The following is a 21,702-nucleotide window of genomic DNA, read 5'->3' as shown; positions in this document are numbered from 1 at the left end:
CACAAATGAAGATTTCAGTTGGTACAAATATATGTACCCGCCTATATAGTCCTTGTGTGGCAAAGCGTTCAGCTTATATGGTCTACTCTAATGTAATCTGGTGAGACCAAAACCAAATCGTGACAAAAATTAATTAAAGTTAGTGTCTTCGGTTAAAGGGTGGTCGAAAAAATGTTGTTCAAAATATTCAAAAAATTATAATATTCCAAAAAATTTTTATAATATTCCAAAAAATTTTTTTTGTATGTGTGGATTCTGGTGCTCCTGTTGAAATCGAAAAAAATGTGGATTGAGGAAGGTGAAGAAAGAAAAGGAATAAAAAAGTTTTCTAGTGTTGAAGTGAAACAATATAATTCCCCAAAAAATAAACAATGTAATCGTCTGTTCGCAAAAATATAAAAACAATTTGTTGTGCAAAAGTCAAAAAATATAATGTAATAAATATCCAAGTTTAGAACGAATTGGGAGAAATTGGATTGCTGGCTTCCTAGTGCAGCGTGATGTGAAATTGAGACAACGGTCTCAAATAATAGTGAAGAAAAAACTCCAAAATATATAAAGGTAAAACGTCAATCAAACCTGTGAAAAAAGCAAATAACAACAATGTGCAGAAAATCAAAAATAATCAGCTAAGATTGAAATCAAACTCACCAGTACTGGTCTACGCGTTTCGGCCTTATATAGGCCTTTCTCAAGACTTCTCAAGAATTTTTTGAATATTTTGAACAACATTTTTTCGACCACCCTTTAACCGAAGACACTAACTTTAATTAATTTTTGTCACGATTTGGTTTTGGTCTCACCAGATTACATTAGAGTAGACCATATAAGCTGAACGCTTTGCCACACAAGGACTGTATAGGCGGGTACATATATTTGTACCAACTGAAATCTTCATTTGTGTTTAAACTGTGTTATCAAGTTTTAATGTTTTAAAGTCGATTGTATTGCACCTTTTGTTACTAACCATGGATCCATGAGAATATGTATTAACTGATTTTATATTGATTTTATATTGATTGTAATAAATTTATATCAAACATCCTGCAGTACACCTAGCCTCCGTCAGTTGGCGCCTGGGACTCCTCCCACTATCTTAGTTCTTTTAGGTGTTAGCTAGGTTTCACCTCTCCCAGGCTAATAGGTACTTTGTTGGCGCTTTGAGTATACCCACCACACAATATTTACCACATCTTTGTAGAGGAAAATCCTTTTAAACAGTATATTGTTATATACAAACGTTACATTGACGATTTTATTTTTATTTGGACTGGTACAGAACAACAATGTTATTCCTTTGTTGATTATTTAAACACAAATTACTTTGGTCTAAAATGTACCTTTTCCTTCCTTAAGAAGAATATGCCTTATCTGGATTTAGTGCTTTGTGGAGATGAGGAGAGTCATAAGGTTGTGACCACACTATATAGAAAGCCAATAGCTGCTAACACCCTCCTACATGCAAAGAGTTTTCACCCTAAGCACTGCAGATTCGGCATGGCGAAAGGCCAATTTATGCGTATTAGACACAATTGTACTGAAAATTCAATGTTCCTTCAATAGAGTGAGGACTGGAAAACACGTTTGGTACAACGTGGCTACCCTAATTATATTATTGAAAAAGCATTCAGCCAGGTAATACAGATGGATAGGTTGAGCTTACTTGAGGAAAGTACTAAACATAAGGAACAGACTATTAAACCCATTTTTGTTACTACATTTTCATCTCAATACCAGCAAATCTGTAATATTGTAAAAAAAACATTTTTCCATTTTGCTGGGGGATAAAATACTTCATGATGTTGCTAAAGGTGGTTGCAAATTTGTAAGTAGGAAGAACAAATCCTTAGGGAATATTCTTTCACCTAGTATGATCCAGGATCAAAAACCTATTTTTTCAACTCTATCTAGTTGGATTACTTGTAAGCGTCACTATAGGTGTGGGGGTCGCCCATGTAAGGCCTGTGAGCACACTGTGGTGAGCAATGCATTTCAGTCTACTGCTACACAAAAGGTATACAATATGTACTCATGTACTAACTGTAGGTCCCTATTCATCATATATATGGCATGGTGCCAACAATGTGACCTTCAATATGTAGGGTGTTCTACTCGCCAAGTACGAGAAAGAATCAGAGAACATTTAAATGATATTGATAGATTAGATCACTGCTCTGCATTTACATCACACTTCATTTTACATCATTTTGGTGACACACGTCTTTTTAAATGGTGTGTCTTAGAACAGATAAAATGCCCCTCCAGAGGTGGAGACATGGAAGCTTTACTCAAAAAGTGAGAAGCTTTTTGGATATTTACTTTTTGTACACGGGTACCCCAAGATTTTAATAAAGATGGAGATATCAATTTTTGTTAATAGGTAATTCTATCATTAAAGCAGAACAGTATAGGGATGATATGTCTTCAATTTATTTATTTATCTTTTGCATTATGCTTTATATTATTTAATCCTTTAATGTAATGGCATGGTCCCATAATATGATATACTTTACCTATGGGCTGTAATATTGTTCAATTAAATTGATTATGGGTATGTCCCTTTAAGTAGGTGGATGATTTTGCTATGTCATGGATTATTTAACTCTTTAATGTAATAGCATGGTCCTATAATTTGAAATACTTTTTGTATGGGCTTTAATATTGTTGAATAACATTAATTACAGGAATGTCTCTTTAAGTATGTGGATTATTTAGCACTGTGTGGGGGAGGGGAGTTTGAGAGTATAGCCTATACATATGCTGATGTGAGAGTGGAAGACAAGGGTCTATGAGTAGGGCATAGCCGAAACGCGTAAGACCTAGTCCTTTCACTCATTTTTTTATGTTCCCAGTAGTGCATTGCTGTTCCATCAGCACAGGATACAAAGTAAATTAAACATATTTGTCAATAGAAGTAAATTGGAAAGTTATTTAAAATGGTATTCTCTACCTGAATCATTAAAATTTTTAATTAGTTTCATGTCGTGTTAAAGGAATGTCAGGAGATGAGGGAGAACTGCAACACTGAACTAAAAACAAGAACCTACTGGCACCAGTGCAGGACTACCATTGGTGCAGCAGGTGGACTGCTATGTATAGCAGCCCACCTATACATAGATGTCTGCAGAATGTGTATGATCCTAATGCAGGGGAGACTTTTATTTTTGCAGGTTGCAGGTCTGTCTGTCTATCTATCTATCTATCTATCTATCTACCTATCATCTATCTATCTATGTATCATCTATCTATTCTCAAAATCATTATACAGAGCAGCATGCACAATATTACTATTGCTTACTACTGAGTTACCTTTGGGGGGCCCAAAAGTATTTTTGTACCAGGGCCCTCTGTGACAGTCCACTACTGACTGTCACAGGATATTATAACCCAGCAAGTGTACCAGAAATGCTTCTGCAACATTGCATATCAATACTAAATACAGATACTACAGTAACAATAAATATGTATATATGTGTGTGTGTGTGTATATATATATATATATATATATATATATATATATATATATATATATATCCATCTAAAGTGGAGGAGAGTCCACGGCTTCATTCATTACTGCTGTGAATTTAGAACCTGGCCACCAGGAGGAGGCAAAGACACCCCAGCCAAAGGCTTAAATACCTCCCCCACTTCCCTCATCCCCCAGTTATTCTTTGCCTTTCGTCACAGGAGGATGGCAGAGGAGTGCCAGAGTTTCGGAGTAGTCTCTTATGGAGGTTAGTACTCTTCGCAGTGGGACTGGAGTTTTAAGTAGTCCTGTCAGTCTCTCAGTGAGGGCCTGGGTGAAAGTTAGAGTCCGGAGATGCAGGGAGAGTCTTTCTGCGAAACCATCCCGACTCATATTAATAGCTCCATAAGCAATCAGCGTTGACAAGTTTCGCTGCCTGTTTTTTCACTCAAGTCCATGTCAGGAGTGACACTACTAACCTGTAACACTTGAAGGGCCGTGTTCCTGTTCCATGGCATAGATAATGGTAAGATTGTTTCATTTTTTATTAATGATAATAATGATGATAACATAAAAGACAGGGTCACAGAGTGGTGCCTTTTTATCTTTACAGAATCAAGGGTTAATATTCCTGGAAGGGGGATTATTGAACAGGGGGGTCTATACATAATATTGTTTATTGTGTCATTGCTGTGTTATGTGAGAGATGAGGCTCTGGCAATGTGTGGAACTTTCAGGGGACTTGTGGGAATCTTGCGCAGCCATTTTTGGCATGGTTTTCCCTAGTGCAGGGGCGGTCCTGGCAGGCATTCCACGTGACAGGGTTTGTCTAGCTATCCTTCTCTGTTGATCTGTGGTGCAGGAGACATACGGTTTCTGTAGTCCGGTTCCTAGGAGGTGGTGAGTACCCCAGCCATTGGTGGTACAAAGGTGCCTTTTCGTAAATTAAGCGCAAGCGATGAAGAACTCTGACACGTTAAAGGGCTCTCCCTCCGTAACAAAGTCTCATTCCTGTGTTTATTTTGAGGAGGTTCTGGTAAATTAGCCTGCTTAACTATGTTCCACATGCCTTGATAAAGTTACAACATCTAAATGTAAACGGATGTCTAGTACTACTGAGCAGTCCACCTCTGAAGGTTCTTCGTCCCGTGAGGTGCGTTCCCTGCATTCATCTCTGATTGCACATGCAGCGCCCCAGGGTCCAATCGTTACTCCTTTGAGATTCATTGGCCGTCAGACTTTGCGGACCAACTGGAATCAGCGGTTTCTAAAGTGATCCATGCCTTACCACGTTCTGCTAAGCGCAATCGTTGGGTGTATTGTGGCGGCTCGACTCAGGGTTTGTCCTCGTCGATGGCAGATTCAAAGGCTCTATACGAGTCGAGGCCCACTCCGACTCTTCGGAGGAGGCCCATTCTGGGTCGGGCTTTGTGTCATCTAAGCCTCCTGCTGCAGGGGAGCCTGGTTATAGGTTTAGGATGGAAAATTTGTGTCTTCTGCTGTGACAGGTACTTGCTACTCTGGAGGTTCTGGAACCTAAGATCCCGGAGGAACCTGCTATTCCTAAGCTTGACAAGGTGTACGAGGACAGGGTGGTGCCTCAGACTTTCCCGGTTCCCGTTAAGATGGCAAATATTATTAAGAGTGAATGGGAGCAATTAGGGTCACCCTTTTCCCCTTCTTCTTTTAAAAAACTGTTTCCTATTCTGGACTCTCAGCTTGAGCTGTGGGGGACCATTACCAAGATGGATGGGGCTATCTCTACGCTAGCAAAGCGGACGACTATTCCCTTTGAACATAGTTCGTCGTTTAAGGAGCCCATGGATAAAAAGCTGTTAAACATGTTGAGAAAGATGTTTCAGCACACAGAGTTTGTTTTTCAGCCAGCAGCGGTCACCGGAGCTGCGACATATTGGTGCGAATCCCTGTGTGAAATGGTTGAAGGGGAGACATCCATCGACAAGATACAGGTCGCCAATTCTTTCATCTGTGATGCCAATATGCAAATTATTCGCCTGAATGCTAAGGTATCAGGTTTTTCGTTTTTAGTGCGCAGGGCTCTCTGGCTAAAATCTGCGGACATGACCTCCAAGTCGAGGCTGTTGTCCCTGCCTTTTCAGGGAAAGATCTTGTTCCGTCCAGGATTGGATTCAAATCATATCCACGGTTACGGGAGGCAAGGAAGCTTTCCTACCGCAGGATAAGAAGGCTAAGCCCAAGGGATCTACTTTTCATCCCTTTTGTGAGGACAAGGCCCAGTGCCAGCAACCCGCCGTGAAAGCGAATCAGTCCAGAGGACCTTGGAAACTGGCTATCCTAGTTCAGGCACTGTCGTTCAGCCTCTCAGAGGATCATTCGAGGGCTCTTCATCTTCTGCTCTAATCTCACGGTTGGAAGATTAACTCAGGAAAGAGTTCCCTGGTTCCCAGCAACAGGGTAGCGTTCCTGGGTACGATAATAGACTTTATGTCCATGAAGATATTTCTCACAGATCAGCGGCACAGGAAGCTTGCGTCAACCCCTTCAGTTCTCCACAAGCCCTTCTGTGGCTCAATGTATGGAGGTAATAGGTCTCATGGTGTCAAGCATAGATGTTATCCCATTCGCCAGGTTCCATCTCAGACCTCTTCTATTTTGCATGTTGAGACAGTGGAACGGTGATCATTCAGATCTGTCACAGCTGATATCCATGGATGCTTGGACTCCTCTCTTGATGGACCCACCCGGAGCAATTGTCCATGGGAACATCCTTCTTGAGACCATCCTGGGAAATTGTGACCATGGACGCCAGTCTGGCAGGATGGGGAGCTGTTTGGGGTGCCAGAATGGCACAAGAAAAGTGGTCCAGGAAGGAGTCTCTCCTTCCGATCAACATTCTAGAACTGCAAGCAATTTACAATGCTCTAAAGGCATGGCCTTCTCTGGAGTCGGTCAGTTTCATCAGATTCCAGACCGACAGCATTAGCTCGGTGGCTTCCATCAACCATCAGGGGGGTACGAGGAGCTTCCTTGCGATGAGGGAGGTGTCCCAGATTCTGGAGTGGGCAGAGTCTGACGACTGCTCGCTCTCAGTGATTCACATTCCAGGTATGGACAACTGGGAAGCGGATTTTCTCAGCAGACAATCTTTCCATCCGGGGGAATGGTCTCTTCACCCCGAGGTGTTTGCAGAGATTTGTTACAGATGGGGAACGCCGGAGATAGATCTCATAGCGTCCAGACTCAATTGCAAGCTGCCTCTATATGGGTCGAGGTCCAGAGATCCCCAGGCAGAGCTGACAGATGCCTTAGTGGTTCCTTGGGTTTTCAGCCTAGCTTACATCTTTCCACCGCTACCACTTCTACCTCGAGTAGTGGCACGCATAAAACAGGAGCGGGCCTCGGCCATTCTGATTGCTCCTTCATGGCCACGGAGGACGTGGTTTGCGGATCTGGTGGGGATGTCATCCTCTCCGCCATGGAGGTTACCCTGTTGCTGGGATCTGCTGTCTCAGGGCCCCTTTCAACATTGAAATCTAGATTGTCTGAGGCTAACTGCATGGAGATTGAATGCCTAGGGGCATATTTATCAAGCTCCGAATGGAACTTGATGGCCCCTGTTTCTGGCGAGTCTTCAGGCTCGCCAGAAACAGCACTTATAAAGCAGCGGTCCCAAAGACCACTGCTCCATAACCTGTCCGTCTGCTCTGAGCAGGCGGACAGACATCGCCGGAAATCAATCCGATCGAGTACGATCGGGTGGATTTACACCCCCCTGCTGGTGGTCGATTGGCCACAAGTCTGCAGGGGGCGGCGTTGCACCAGCAGCTCTTGTGAGCTGCTGGTGCAATGCTGAATACGGCAAGCGTATTGCTCGCCGTATTCAGCGAGGTCCGACAGACCTTGATAAATAGGGGCCAAAGTCTTAGCCAAGAGAGGCTTTTCTGAAAGCGTGATTGATACTCTAATTCAGGCAAGGAAGCCAGTCACTCGTCGCATCTACCATAAGGTGTGGATGACTTACTTTTCCTGCTGTGAGCAGCATGGCTATCCTTGGCACAAGGTGAAGGTATCCAGGATTCTGGCCTTTCTTCAAGAGGCTTTGGAGAAAGGTCTTGCCGCTAGTTCCTTAAAGGGACAGATTTTGACATTATCAGTTTTGTTGCATAGGAGACTCGTTGAGCTCCCTGGTATCTAATCTTTTGTTCAGGCTCTGTCTAGAATCAGACCTGTCTTTAGATAGTTGGCTCCGCCTTGGAGCTTAAACTTAGTCCTTAAGGTTTTGCGGAGGGTTCCGTTTGAACCTATGCATTCTATTGACATTAAGATTTTGTCCTGGAAGGTTCTCTTCCTGTTGGCTATTGCATCGGCACGCAGAGTATCTAAACTAGCTGCCTTGCAAAGCAACCCTCCTTATCTGGTGTTTTCATGCAAATAAGCCTGTACTTCGCACTGGGTTGGGGTTTCTCCCTAAGGTGGTGTCCAACTGTAACATCAATCAGGAAATAGTTGTTCCTTGCTTGTGTCCTAACCCTTCTTCTTCTAAGGAGAGGTTACTTTATAATTTGGATGTGGTTCGTGCCTTGAAGTTCTATCTTCAGACTGTGGTTATTAATTAAATTAAAACATTTTTACTTTATACTAAATATAATTCTAATTTAGTACTAAATCTCTATGGTAAAACCACTAAACCAATATAAGCAAGTTGTCACCACACAGACGACAAAGGATTTCAGACAGTCTACATCTCTCTTTGTGGTGTATTCTGGGAAGCGCAAGGGGCAAAGGGCCTCTGCTACTTCTGTCTTTTTGGTTGAGGAGATTGATTCGCTTGGCTTATGAGACAGCAGGACATAAGCCTCCTCAGAGGATTACGGCTCATTCAACTAGAGCTGTGGCTTCTTCTTCTGAGGCATCTATGGAGCAATTTTGTAAGGTGGCTACCTGGTCCTCCTTACACACTTTTACAAAGTTTTACAAGTTTGACGTTTTTGCTTCTGCGGAAGCTGTTTTTGTTTTTTACCCTCTCGGTTTCATTCATTGTCCTCTAGAGCTTGGGTATATGTTCCCAATAGTAATGAATGAAGCCGTGGACTCTCCTCCCCTTTAGATGGAAAACATACATTATGCTTACCTAATAATTTCATTTACATCGAGGGTAGGAGAGTCCACAGCTCCCATCCGTAATCTCCGTGGGGCGGACCTAAATTTATTCTTCTTCTGGCACCTTTTATACCCTGATATTTCTCCTACTTTTCCTTGTTCCTTTGGCAGAATGACTGGGGGGTGAGGGAAGTGGGGCAGGTATTTAAGCCTTTTGCTAGGGTGTCTTTGCCTCCTCCTGGTGGCCAGGTTCTAAATTCCCAATAGTAATGAATGAAGCCGTGGACTCTCCTCCCCTTGATGGAAATGAAATGATCAGGTAAGCATAATTTATGTTATATCATGATTATGAGCAAATATGTCACTAATAAATCATCTTACTTATGGGTACTGTATACTGTCAATTGATACTAAGATCATTACATATCACTGTGCTGTTGATTAAGTACCTGCACTGTGCTTTGCATACATTTCAGCTTAATAGCCCATAGTCAATTGCACTCAAACCAGACCTGAGATAAATTGCATAGAAATAGTGTACTTCTCTAGCACCAACACAATGACATAATGAAGCAACAGTAGGTTAAAAAGTGTGATATTGGTGTTCATGAATGTCAGTTGATCAGTGATGTCATAAATTATGTCATTTATGATGTTGTGATATTACTAATAATGTCATTTATGATGTCATCAACAATGTCCAGAGCTACCCAGAGTTTAAGTTCATATTTTTCATGGTGTTTGAGTGAGAGTAGAAATGTTTCACTAAGTAATAACAAAAACAAAATTTATGCTTAGCTGATAAATTTATTTATTTCCGGGCATGGAGAGTCCACAATGTCATTCCAATTACTAATGGGATATTCAACTCCTGGCCAGCAGGAGGAGGCAAAGATCACCCCAGCAAAGCTGTTAAGTGTAACTTCCCTTACCCATAATCAACAGTCATCCAGCCAAAGGAAAATGGAAAAAGAAGAAACACAAGGGTATAGAGGTGACTCAGGTTTACTAAAAAAAATGGCAAATTATAATTTAAAAAGAGTGCGGGGTCATGGACTCTCCATGCCCGGAAAGAAAGAAATTTATCAGGTAAGCATAAATTTTGTTTTCTTTCCTATGGCATGGAGAGTCCACAACGTCATTCCAATAACTAGTGGGAACCAATACCCAAGCTAGAGGACACAGAATGAAAAGGGAGGGAGAACAAGGCAGGAGGACCTAAACAGAAGGCACCACTGCTTGAAGAACCTTTCTCCCAAAAAAGGCCTCAGCTGAGGTAAAAGTAATTTGGAAAATTTGGAAAAAGTATGCAAAGAGGACCATGTTGCCGCTTGGAAATTTGTTCCACAGAAGCTTCATTTTTGAAAGCCCAGGATGAGGAGTAGAATGAGCCGTAATTATCTTAAGAGGCTTCTGTCCAGCTGTCTCATAAGCAAAACTAATCATACTTCTTAACCAGAGGGAAAGGGTAGTAGCAGTGGCCTTCTGACCCTTACACTTTCCAGAGAAAACCACAAACAGGGCAGATTGCTGTAAATCTTTAGTAGCTTGCAGGTAAAATTTTGGAGCACACACAACATCCAAGCTATCCAAAAGACCTTCCTTATGAGAAGAAAGATTAGGACAAAAAGAAGGAACAACAATTTCCTGATTAATGTTTCGATCTGACACCACCTTAGGGAGAAACCCCAATTTAGTACGAAGGACTGAAATAGCAAGAAGAAACAAAACCTTCTAAGATAAGAATTTTATATCAACAACATGCATAGGCTCAAACGGAGCCTGTTGCAAAACTTTAAGAACAAGATTAAGGCTCCAAGGAGGAGCAACAGGTTTAAACACAGGCCTGATTCTGACCAGGGCCTGAACAAAAGCTTGAACCTCTGGCAAATTTGCCAGACGTTTGTGCAAAAGAATAGAAAGTGCAGAAATATGACCCTTCAGAGTACTGACTTACAAACCTTTCTTCAGGCCATCCTGAAGAAAAGATAAAATACAGGGAATCCTCACCCGGCTCCAGGAGAAACCCTTAGATTCACAGCAATAAAGATATTTACACCATACCTTATGGTAAATCTTGCGAGTAACAGGTTTGCAAGCCTGAAGCATAGTATCTATGACCGCTTCAGAAAACCCACGTCTAGACAGAACTAGGCGTTCAATCTCCAAGCAGTCAGCTTCAGAGAATCCAGGTTTGGATGGCAGAATGGACACTGAATTAAAAGGTCCTTCCTCATAGGTAACCTCCAAGGAGGAAGAGATGGCATCCTTACCAGATTTGCAAACCAGATCCTGCAAAGCCATGCAGTAGATATAAGAATTACAGATGCTCTCTCCTGTTTGATACGAGCAATGACTCGTGGAAGGAGAGCAAACGGAGGAAACAGGTATGGCAGAGAGAAGATCCAAGGAACCGCTAGAGCATCTAACAGAGCATCTATCAGAGCATCCTGAGGATCTCTTGACCTTGAACCGTACTTTGCAACCTTGGCATTTTGACGAGACGTCATCAGCTCCAACTCTGGAACCCCCCACCTGAGGGTTATCTTAGAGAACACTTCCGGATAAGGAGCCCACTTCCTGGGGTGAAAAGTCTGTCTGCTCAGAAAATCTGCCTCCCAGTAGTCCACTACTGGAATGTGGATGGCAGATAGGAGACAATTATGAGCTTCTGCCCACTGCAGAATACGAGTCACCTCCTTCATAGCCAAGGAACTCTGAGTTCCTCTCTGGTGGTTGATGTAAGCCACTGAGGTGATGTTGTCTGATTGGAATCTGATAAACCGGACTAAAGATAATTGAGGCCAAGCTACCAAGGCATTAAAGATTGCTCTCAACTCCAAGATGTTTATGGGAAGAGAAGACTACTCCCGAGACCACAGGCCCTGAGCTTTTAGAGAGCCCCAAACTGCTCCCCAGCCTATTAGGCTGGCATCCATGGTTACTATCACCCAGGAAGGTCTCAGGAAGCAAGTGCCCTGAGCCAGGTTTTCCTGTGAAATCCACCAAGAGAGAGAGAGTCTTTTGTTAGAGGATCCAGATCTATCCTTTGCGATAAATATGAATGCTCTCCATTCCACTGACTGAGCATGCATAGTTGCAGAGGTCTCAGATATAACTGAGCAAAAGGAATGATGTCCATTGAAGCCACCATCAGACCAATCACCTCCATGCATTGAACCACTTATGGACAAACAGCAGACTGGAGAGAAAGGTACGAAGAAAGAAGTTTTGATTAGCTGACAAGAAACACACCCTTGTAGCTGGGACAAGGGAACTCATTTCCTGATTCACTTTCCATCAGTGGGAATGTAGAAAAGACAACAACATCTCTGTATGAGATTTTCCTAGTTGAAAAGATGACGTCTGAACCAAGATGTAATCTAGGTAAGATGCCACAGCAATTCCCTGAGATCTGACCACTGCCAAAAGAGCCCCCAGAACCTTTGTGAATATTCTGGGAGCCGTGGCAAGACCAAACGGAAGTGCAACAAACTGGAAATGCTTGTCCAGAAAGGCAAACCTTAGAAACTGGTGATGATCCCTGTGAATGGGAACATGAAGATACGCGTCCTTCAGGTCTATGGTCGTCATGAACTGACTTTTTTGAACCATGGGAAGAATGGAACAAATAGTTTCCATCTTGATGGACGGAACCCTGAGAAATTTGTTGAGGCACTTTAGGTCTACAATGGGACGGAAAGTTCTTCCTTTTTGGGAACCACAAAGAGATTTGAATAGAATCCTAGTCCTTGTTTTTTCACAGCAACTTGAACAATTACCCCCAGGGAGGATAGGTCCTCTGCACAGTTTAAGAAGGCCTCCCTCTTTACTTGGTTTGAGGATAGTCTTGACAGGAGAAATCTGCCCCTTGGAGAGCAAAACTTCAATCCTATTCTGTAACCCTGGGATACTATGTCCACAGCCCACGGATCTGGGACATCCTTCAGAGTACTGACTTACAAACCTTTCTTCAGGCCATCCTGAAGAAAAGATAAAATACAGGGAATCCTCACCCGGCTCCAGGAGAAACCCTTAGATTCACAGCAATAAAGATATTTACACCATACCTTATGGTAAATCTTGCGAGTAACAGGTTTGCAAGCCTGAAGCATAGTATCTATGACCGCTTCAGAAAACCCACGTCTAGACAGAACTAGGCGTTCAATCTCCAAGCAGTCAGCTTCAGAGAATCCAGGTTTGGATGGCAGAATGGACACTGAATTAAAAGGTCCTTCCTCATAGGTAACCTCCAAGGAGGAAGAGATGGCATCCTTACCAGATTTGCAAACCAGATCCTGCAAAGCCATGCAGTAGATATAAGAATTACAGATGCTCTCTCCTGTTTGATACGAGCAATGACTCGTGGAAGGAGAGCAAACGGAGGAAACAGGTATGGCAGAGAGAAGATCCAAGGAACCGCTAGAGCATCTAACAGAGCATCTATCAGAGCATCCTGAGGATCTCTTGACCTTGAACCGTACTTTGCAACCTTGGCATTTTGACGAGACGCCATCAGATCCAACTCTGGAACCCCCCACCTGAGGGTTATCTTAAAGAACACTTCCGGATGGGGAGCCCACTTCCTGGGATGAAAAGTCTGTCTGCTCAGAAAATCTGCCTCCCAGTAGTCCACTACTGGAATGTGGATGGCAGATAGGAGACAATTATGAGCTTCTGCCCACTGCAGAATACGAGTCACCTCCTTCATAGCCAAGGAACTCTGAGTTCCTCTCTGGTGGTTGATGTAAGCCACTGAGGTGATGTTGTCTGATTGGAATCTGATAAACCGGACTAAAGATAATTGAGGCCAAGCTACCAAGGCATTAAAGATTGCTCTCAACTCCAAGATGTTTATGGGAAGAGAAGACTACTCCCGAGACCACAGGCCCTGAGCTTTTAGAGAGCCCCAAACTGCTCCCCAGCCTATTAGGCTGGCATCCATGGTTACTATCACCCAGGAAGGTCTCAGGAAGCAAGTGCCCTGAGCCAGGTTTTCCTGTGAAATCCACCAAGAGAGAGAGAGTCTTTTGTTAGAGGATCCAGATCAATCCTTTGCGATAAATCTGAATGCTCTCCGTTCCACTGACTGAGCATGCATAGTTGCAGAGGTCTCAGATATAACTGAGCAAAAGGAATGATGTCCATTGAAGCCACCATCAGACCAATCACCTCCATGCATTGAACCACTGATGGACAAACAGCAGACTGGAGAGAAAGGTACGAAGAAAGAAGTTTGGATTAGCTGACAAGAAACACACCCTTGTAGCTGGAACAAGGAAACTCATTTCCTGATTCACTTTCCATCAGTGGGAATGTAGAAAAGACAACAACATCTCTGTATGAGATTTTCCTAGTTGAAAAGATGACGTCTGAACCAAGATGTAATCTAGGTAAGATGCCACAGCAATTCCCTGAGATCTGACCACTGCCAAAAGAGCCTCCAGAACCTTTGTGAATATTCTGGGAGCCGTGGCAAGACCAAACGGAAGTGCAACAAACTGGAAATGCTTGTCCAGAAAGGCAAACCTTAGAAACTGGTGATGATCCCAGTGAATGGGAACATGAAGATACGCGTCCTTCAGGTCTATGGTCGTCATGAACTGACTTTTTTGAACCATGGGAAGAATGGAACAAATAGTTTCCATCTTGATGGACGGAACCCTGAGAAATTTGTTGAGGCACTTTAGGTCTACAATGGGACGGAAAGTTCTTCCTTTTTGGGAACCACAAAGAGATTTGAATAGAATCCTAGTCCCTGTTTTTTCACAGCAACTTGAACAATTACCCCCAGGGAGGATAGGTCCTCTGCACAGTTTAAGAAGGCCTCCCTCTTTACTTGTTATGAGGATAGTCTTGACAGGAGAAACCTGCCCCTTGGAGAGCAAGACTTCAATCCTATTCTGTAACCCTGGGATACTATGTCCACAGCCCACGGATCTGGAACATCTCTTATCCAAGCCTGCTCAAAAAGAGAAAATCTGCCCCCACTTGATCCAAAATTGGATCGGCGGACACTTCATGCTGATTTAGAATCAGTGGAAGGGTTCTTCTTTTGTTTCCCCTTATTCCAAGGCTGACTGGACTTCCAGGTCCTGGATTGCTCTGGTTTGGAAGAAGAGGAGGAAGACTTCTGTCCCTTAAAGGAGCAAAAATTTGAATTTTGTCGACCATTAGGTCTATTCTTCTTGTCCTGAGGTAGGAAAGATCCCTTTCCACAAACAATTTTGGAGATGATTTCCGCCAGACCAGGACTAAAGAGAGTCTTTTCTTTATAAGGTAAAGCCAAAATCTTGGCCTTTGAAGATACATCAGCTGACCAATATTTTAACCAGAGAGCTCTGCGAGCTAGAACAGTGAAGCTAGACATCTTAGCTCCCAGTCTAATTACCTGCATATTGGCATCGCAGATAAAGATATTGGTTAGTTTAAGAGCCTTGTTCCTATCTTGGACCAGAGTGTACTGAAAAATGCAGGGAGAAGTCGCATGCAGAAAAAAAACGCTGTCAGAAACTAAATGCTGTCAGAGGAAACTGTGAAATTATAGATCATATGTGCCCTCGTTAAGACACACGCATTGCCTTTCACTCCGCTCAGAATAAGAAAAAGTGGAGGTCACGTGAAGAGACCTCAGAAAAGAAACTGCGCCACTAAAAGGCGTGCATTTCTGTCTCACAGTACAGTACAAATAAACCGTATGCATTTGAACCCTATTAGTCATAATTATACAGGATCCCCTGTCCCTGAATCAAATAAAGGATCTTAGACCCTCCTTCTGACCTAATGCCTTTCAGCCAGTCTCTCGATGAAAAGGGAAAAATTAACCCCTTAAGTCCCACACACTTCAGTGCCTCCCAAACTGCTCCCCCTGATAACTCTTTAAAGAGAATATATGTTCACAGATGAGGATCCACAAGAGGAATTAACCCCCAAAGTGCTGTCCTTCAATACTTAGAAGGCAAAGGTGCTTACCTGTGGATCCAGTTTGCAGGGCAGGAACAGTCTCTCAGGTGTGATAGTGATAGACACTCCACTCTCTATCAGGGACCTGAAGAAAAAGAAAGAGCAGAGTAACCGACCCTGGCTTTCTAAGAAGAGGTGCAATAATCTTAAAAATAAAGCAAAGACAACCTTGCCGCTTTCTAACTGCTAATAGCCATCATTATTTTTAATGAAGAGATTGACATAGACACAGCATAGCCCCTAATCCTTGCTTGCAGGGAAAAGTACCCATAAAAGGATTAAATATCTTCAGACACCATCTTCGCACATCCTTCATAGACAAAGAAAAAGTGAATAACTGGGGATCATGGGTAAGGGAAGTTACACTTAACAGCTTTGCTGGGTGCTCTTTGCCTCCTCCTGCTGGCCAGGAGTTGAATATCCCACTAGTAATTGGAATGACGTTGTGTTTTCAAGATTGGTTGTTCCTTGTCCTATGGAAATCTATTTTACATGTAACCGCTTTACTAGATCATTAGAACAAAATGAATAATATTGCATGTGAATTTATATCCCTATTAACACCTTCATTAGTATAGCCTGTATTCTTGTATATCTCATCCAGTAACTTGTGGATTTTTTAAACAGTGAACATCTGTTGATACTTAAAATGAAGACAGTAATCTAATCATGCTGCAACTCAAATTCTTGAATATACGTGTGTGAGAATATGATATGGAAAAGTTCTATTTCCTATGTGTGATTCCATATTAGAGGAGGAAATGCAGCGTTAAAATATTGCATGAGAAATAAACCCAAAGTGCTAGTATTAAAGGGATATGAAACACACATTTTTTTGGTTTCGTGATTTAGATAGAGCATGGGATTTTAAACAATTTTCTAATTTACTTCCATTATACATTTTTCTTTGTTCTATATAGCAGCAGTTTTGCAACAATGTTTTCAATTTGAAGAGCACAAGATGGCAGAACTATTTCCTGTCATGTAGAGCTCCAGACACTGAACTAGGTATCTCTTCTACAAAGAATATCATGGGAACAAAGCTAATTTGATAATTGCAGTAAAATGGAAACTTTTTTTTAAATTATATGCTCTGTCTGAATCACGGAAAAAATGTTTGGGTTTTATATCCCTTTAAGCAGTATTGTATTAAATGTACTTGTCGGAGTAATATTTTCCCTGGCATTGATTCCTACACAATGTGTCCCTAAATTAATACATTTGTCTTTTTCCAGCATAAACCCAAAGCAATACTTCCTAGCCTATGCTACCCTAGCATCTATGAATAAGAGCCCATTTGGATAGAAGCACACAAGATTGTTGGACACCTTCATGGATTTGTCATTTAAAATGATTTTATAATAAAATGTGGACAAACAGTACTACTAACCCCTTATCTGTCATGCAAATAATTAATAAAATGAGATTTTTTTATGCTTTAAAACTAGTTATTTTGGTATGTAAATTTTTTGCAATGCCATACTAGTTCTTAGTTTCTATATTAAAGTTACTTTAATGTCCCTTTAAAACATTTCCCAGAGAAGTACCAGAATATTACAATTAAAGACACAACATTCAAATCAGTCTATGTCCTTTTAATATTAATCTTACCCTAATGTTCATCAAAATTTATTGGAAACATTAGCTGAAGACTAATTTTAGAGTTGAAGCAATAGATGTGCTTTTTTTGTATCACCTTTGCAGAGATAGTCTTGTCTTATAAATGTCCTATGACCAAATGTCTTATGACCAAAGTCCTTGTAACCAAATGTCCTTGTGATCAAAAGTCCTTATGACCAAAAGTCCTTATGACCAAAAGTCCTTATGACCATATAGCTATGACCATATGTCCTTGTCCTATGAACAAATGTATTATGACCAATAGACCTAAATCCGTTGAAGACTAATTTAGAGTTGAAGCAATATATGTGTTTTTTGTATCACCTTTGCAGAGATAGTCTTGTCTTATAAACTGTAAACTGTCTATTTTAGAAACCACACAGATAGAGGACCCACGGGTACTATGGAGAGGGCAGCAGGAATGTATGTTGAAGGATTATCTGGTGCATGCTCAGGAAGCTTTATGTGCACAGAAAGAAATTTACCAAATCAAACAACAAAGACTGGAATTAGCTCAGCAAGAATATCGGCAACTGCATGATGTTTGGAAACATAAACTGGGATCCCAGACAAGCTGTGAGTATTTATATTCTATTATCAATACACACCATGTCAAATGTGTACAAAAACAAAAAGTTTAATTTATATTAACAAAGAATGGTCCATTTGACCTCACTATGTCACTAAATATTTGCCTAGGAACATTGTTATATATAGATATAGAAATGTAATAAAAATATCCAACATTTATTAAGTATAATTTAAAATAACTGTATCAAATGCACAGTGAAGCAAACTAATGCATTATTTGCTTTTAATATGTTCTGCCCTACCTACAAAACATCTAATGTCAACTGTAATTATATGTCCCCAAGGAGGGTGATCCAAAAAAGCAACAGAATAAAACCGGTAGACATAGCAGCCCAAGGCACCAATCAGAGATGTGAAATCCAGTCACATGACACAGAATGTAAACAATTATGCAGCAGTAGTAGCCAAATTTAAAAATCACAATAATCATTAGCAATATTACAGCAGATTACCTGGTCCCAAAAGAGCATATAAAAAATTCATATTGCATATTATGTTGTAAAACATAAACAAATACCTTATAAGAGAATACAAAAATTCTGTATTCCTTAATTGCCATTTTGTATTCCTTTAGAATGCTTGTAAAGCTTATCAAGCTCTAAATAAATTGTGTTATACATTAGATTTTATGCATATCATTGGCTTTACATTCCTGTTTTGTTTTTATTAGTATGTTGAAGGTAGTTTGTCACTTTTGTCACTTTTATCGCTAGTTTCAATAATATATATATTGTTAACCATTAACAGTACAATATATACACACACAGACATACTTATAAACAAAAAAGTAAATTAGCCTTAGAATACCCTTGATAAAAGTAACAGAGGGAACTGGAATGCATTTTGATCAAGACATAGGGGCCGAATTATCAAGCTCCGAATCTAAAGACCGCTGCTTCTGAGGCTGCGGTCTTCAATCTGCCTGATCCTATAGCGTATCATGTCGAAATGACATTGATAAATTGGCCCCATAATGTTAAAAATTAAATGTTATTGTGTCCCTTTATCAACACTTAAAGCAAAGCCCTTAAAGGATAACACTGAAGAAAAAAGCAATAATAAGGTTTTACTTCGTTATGCTTAGCTTTCTATTGTTGTTGTGCTGATCTAGTGCAGAAATTAAAGGGACATGAAATTCAAATGTTGTCTTTCATGATTCAGAGAATACAATTTTAAAAAAGTCTCCAATTTACTTCTATTAACAAATTTGCTTCATTCTCTTGTTATTCTATGTTGAAGAGATATATTGATAGGTAGCGCTCACATGTCTGGAGCACTACATGACAGGAAATAGTGCTGCCATCTAGTGCTCTTGCTAATGTATAACATTGCTGCAAATATAGTGCTGCAGACACGTGCACACTCCTGAACGTACCTTTCTGCTTTTCAACAAAGGATAACAAGCAAACAAAGAAAATTTAATAATAGAAGTAAACTGGAAAGTTGTTTAAAATTCTGTGCTTTATTTGAACCATGAAAGATAAAATTTGGATTTAATGTCCCTTTAAATCCTTAACTTTTTTCCACTGCCAAAAATGCTGTTACCAGAACAACGCTCTAATTTTACAGTTGTAGCATCTTTATCCTTTGAAAAACAAACACAAAACGAGATTTAAAGAGATAGAAAGGTCAAAATTGAAATGCGCATCGGTACATTTCAGTTTTAAATAGAAGCATTTTTAAAATATATGTCCATTACCAAATATGCTCCTTATAAAAGTTATTACTGTTTTTTTAGCGGCATACGCACATATTCAGTGAGGGTATGTGCACCAGTATTCAAGCTGAGAGAGTTGGTTTTGGTGTGTACTGTGCCTGTGAAGATGTCATTTGAGTCATACAAGCTACTGCTGACTCTCTAAGAAGGTGTGGTGTTTAAATACTGGTGCACAGCCCTTACAACATATGTGCGTATGCATCTGATTTAAAGTTTCAATTTTGGCATTTCTATTCCTTTAATTATTAGCAATATATGATTGTTAACATTTAGAGCTGAACCAGGGCTTATTAGACCACTTTATCTGTTACATATACCAATGTTGTTTGTTGATTCAGAAAAACCATTGTGTTAGGAAGGAATCATTGAGAATATTTTTTTATTTACTATGTTATATTGTTTTCTAGTGGTCTCTGGCTCTTCATCTAGCTCAAAGTATGATCCTGACATTCTAAAAGCTGAAATTGCCACAACAAAATCCAGGGTATGTTTGGATAAGTATATAAGTTTAGTTAGTAAGTTGGTTATACTTTATTCTTTCTGAGACTATCAAACAACACCTAGAACTTATTATTTATTTATTACTGGGGGGGGGGGGGGGTTACAAAAAAATGTCAAACTGTTGGAATTGTAAATTGTATGCAAAAAGTTCAGTGCAAGAGCACATTATTAAAGGGGCATGAAACCCATATTTTTTCTTTCATGATTTAGAAAGAGCATGCAATTTTAAACAACTTTCCAATTTACATCTATAATCTAATTTGCTTAATTTTCTTAATATCCTCTGCTGAAAAGTATATCTAGATAGGCTCAGTAGCTGCTGATTGGTGGCTGCACATAGATACCTTGTGTGATTGGCTCACCCATGTGCATTGCTATTTCTTCAACACAGGATATTTAAAAAAGGAAGCAAATTAGATAATAGAAGTAAATTGGAATGTTGTTTAAAATTGTATTCTCTATCTGAATCATGAAAGACAAATTTTGGGTTTAGTGTCCCTTTAAGTCACTGGCCTATATTGATTAAAATGTGTTTGAACAACGAGTTCCTCGGGACCTATCAGGTCTTTATTATAAGATTTCTTGTTTGATAAGGGGCATTATCTACATTTCAGGATCAGCAGGTGAAAAATATGCAGAAACTATAAGAGGTGTTTTTGTGCATCAGTCTTGGCCAGTCCCAGGGACACAAAACATCTTGTATTGCCTTTTAGTAAACGTATATACCAGCCAAGTTTAAGACTTTCTGAATACATTAACATATTGTTTGCTGTGCTGTTTTTTTTAACAACCAAACTCCCCCACCAATTACTTTATTTATGGAGGAGCCCATCTGGGCTTGTTACTGAAATAGACATAACAGTAATTTTGTTTTGCTGTTCCGTTTTAAAAGCAGAGTATTTTAGCTTCTCTGCTGAGTCCAGCAGAAACAGAAATCTAATCTACAGTGATCAAACAATGAATGTGCAGAAAAGAGGCAACCAAACTTTTTCTATGGAGGGCCGATGACTAATGACGAGATTTGCTGGGGTCACATTCTCACATTATAATCACATTTTCACTTGAAATTACGTAGGAAATTAGTTACTTAATTACCTAATGAGAAGAGTAGCGGGAACATATAATGTATATTGAAAATGGTTGTTTACTATTCACAATTAATTTTATTTTATTTTTTTACTTTTTTAAACAAGCTTTATTGGTAAAAGAAGTTTCAAACATTACATGTATTGCAAGGTATTCACAATAAAACAGAATCTTTCACTTATACATGTTATCACATACGTCTCATAGTTTACAGCATGAGTTCTTAGAACACAATATGTTGAGTCCGTAAAACTTCTAGTTGTGGTCAGTCACAATTTAATATTTTATCTTGTAATATCACAATGTTTCATGTCCCTTTAAACCTTGCAAGAAGAGGAAGCCTCCTTACTTTCTTTGGAAAGCAGCTAAGTACCTTGCAGTAAACATAGAGTTCATGGCATTCCTCAGGCAGGCACAGAGCATTTTATTGTATTTAGGCCACTGAATGTCAGATCCTAACTGACAGGAACAGAGAATACCCTTTCTTAGTTGTAAAGCTAAAGATGAGTTAGTAACAAGGTGAATATGCCCAGGAAAATGCAAAATAATACAGAACCAACAAAATAAATAACACATTTATATAATACTAGGGGATAAGCCTGCCCAGAGGGCAGTCTATGTTTAAAAAATACAACCCCCCAAGCTAAAGTTACAAATAATAAAAAAAGTTAAATTA

General features: G+C 40.2%; 1 protein-coding gene across 1 annotated transcript in view; it reads left to right on the top strand.

The window, feature by feature from the left end:
• WWC1 (WW and C2 domain containing 1) overlaps nt 1-21,702 on the top strand; it is a 425,359-nt gene that overhangs the window by 211,056 nt on the left and 192,601 nt on the right. Inside the window, exons 3-4 of the mRNA XM_053718574.1 lie at nt 17,504-17,707; nt 19,847-19,923. Of these exons, the coding sequence (XP_053574549.1) occupies nt 17,504-17,707; nt 19,847-19,923 (281 nt within the window). The remainder of the gene's footprint in view (nt 1-17,503; nt 17,708-19,846; nt 19,924-21,702) is intronic.

Source organism: Bombina bombina, chromosome 6, assembly GCF_027579735.1.
Source record: "Bombina bombina isolate aBomBom1 chromosome 6, aBomBom1.pri, whole genome shotgun sequence".
Taxonomy (NCBI): Eukaryota; Metazoa; Chordata; class Amphibia; order Anura; family Bombinatoridae; genus Bombina; species Bombina bombina.
Note: the sequence above shows the minus strand (reverse complement) of the source record. Positions and strands in the feature narration are given on the sequence as shown.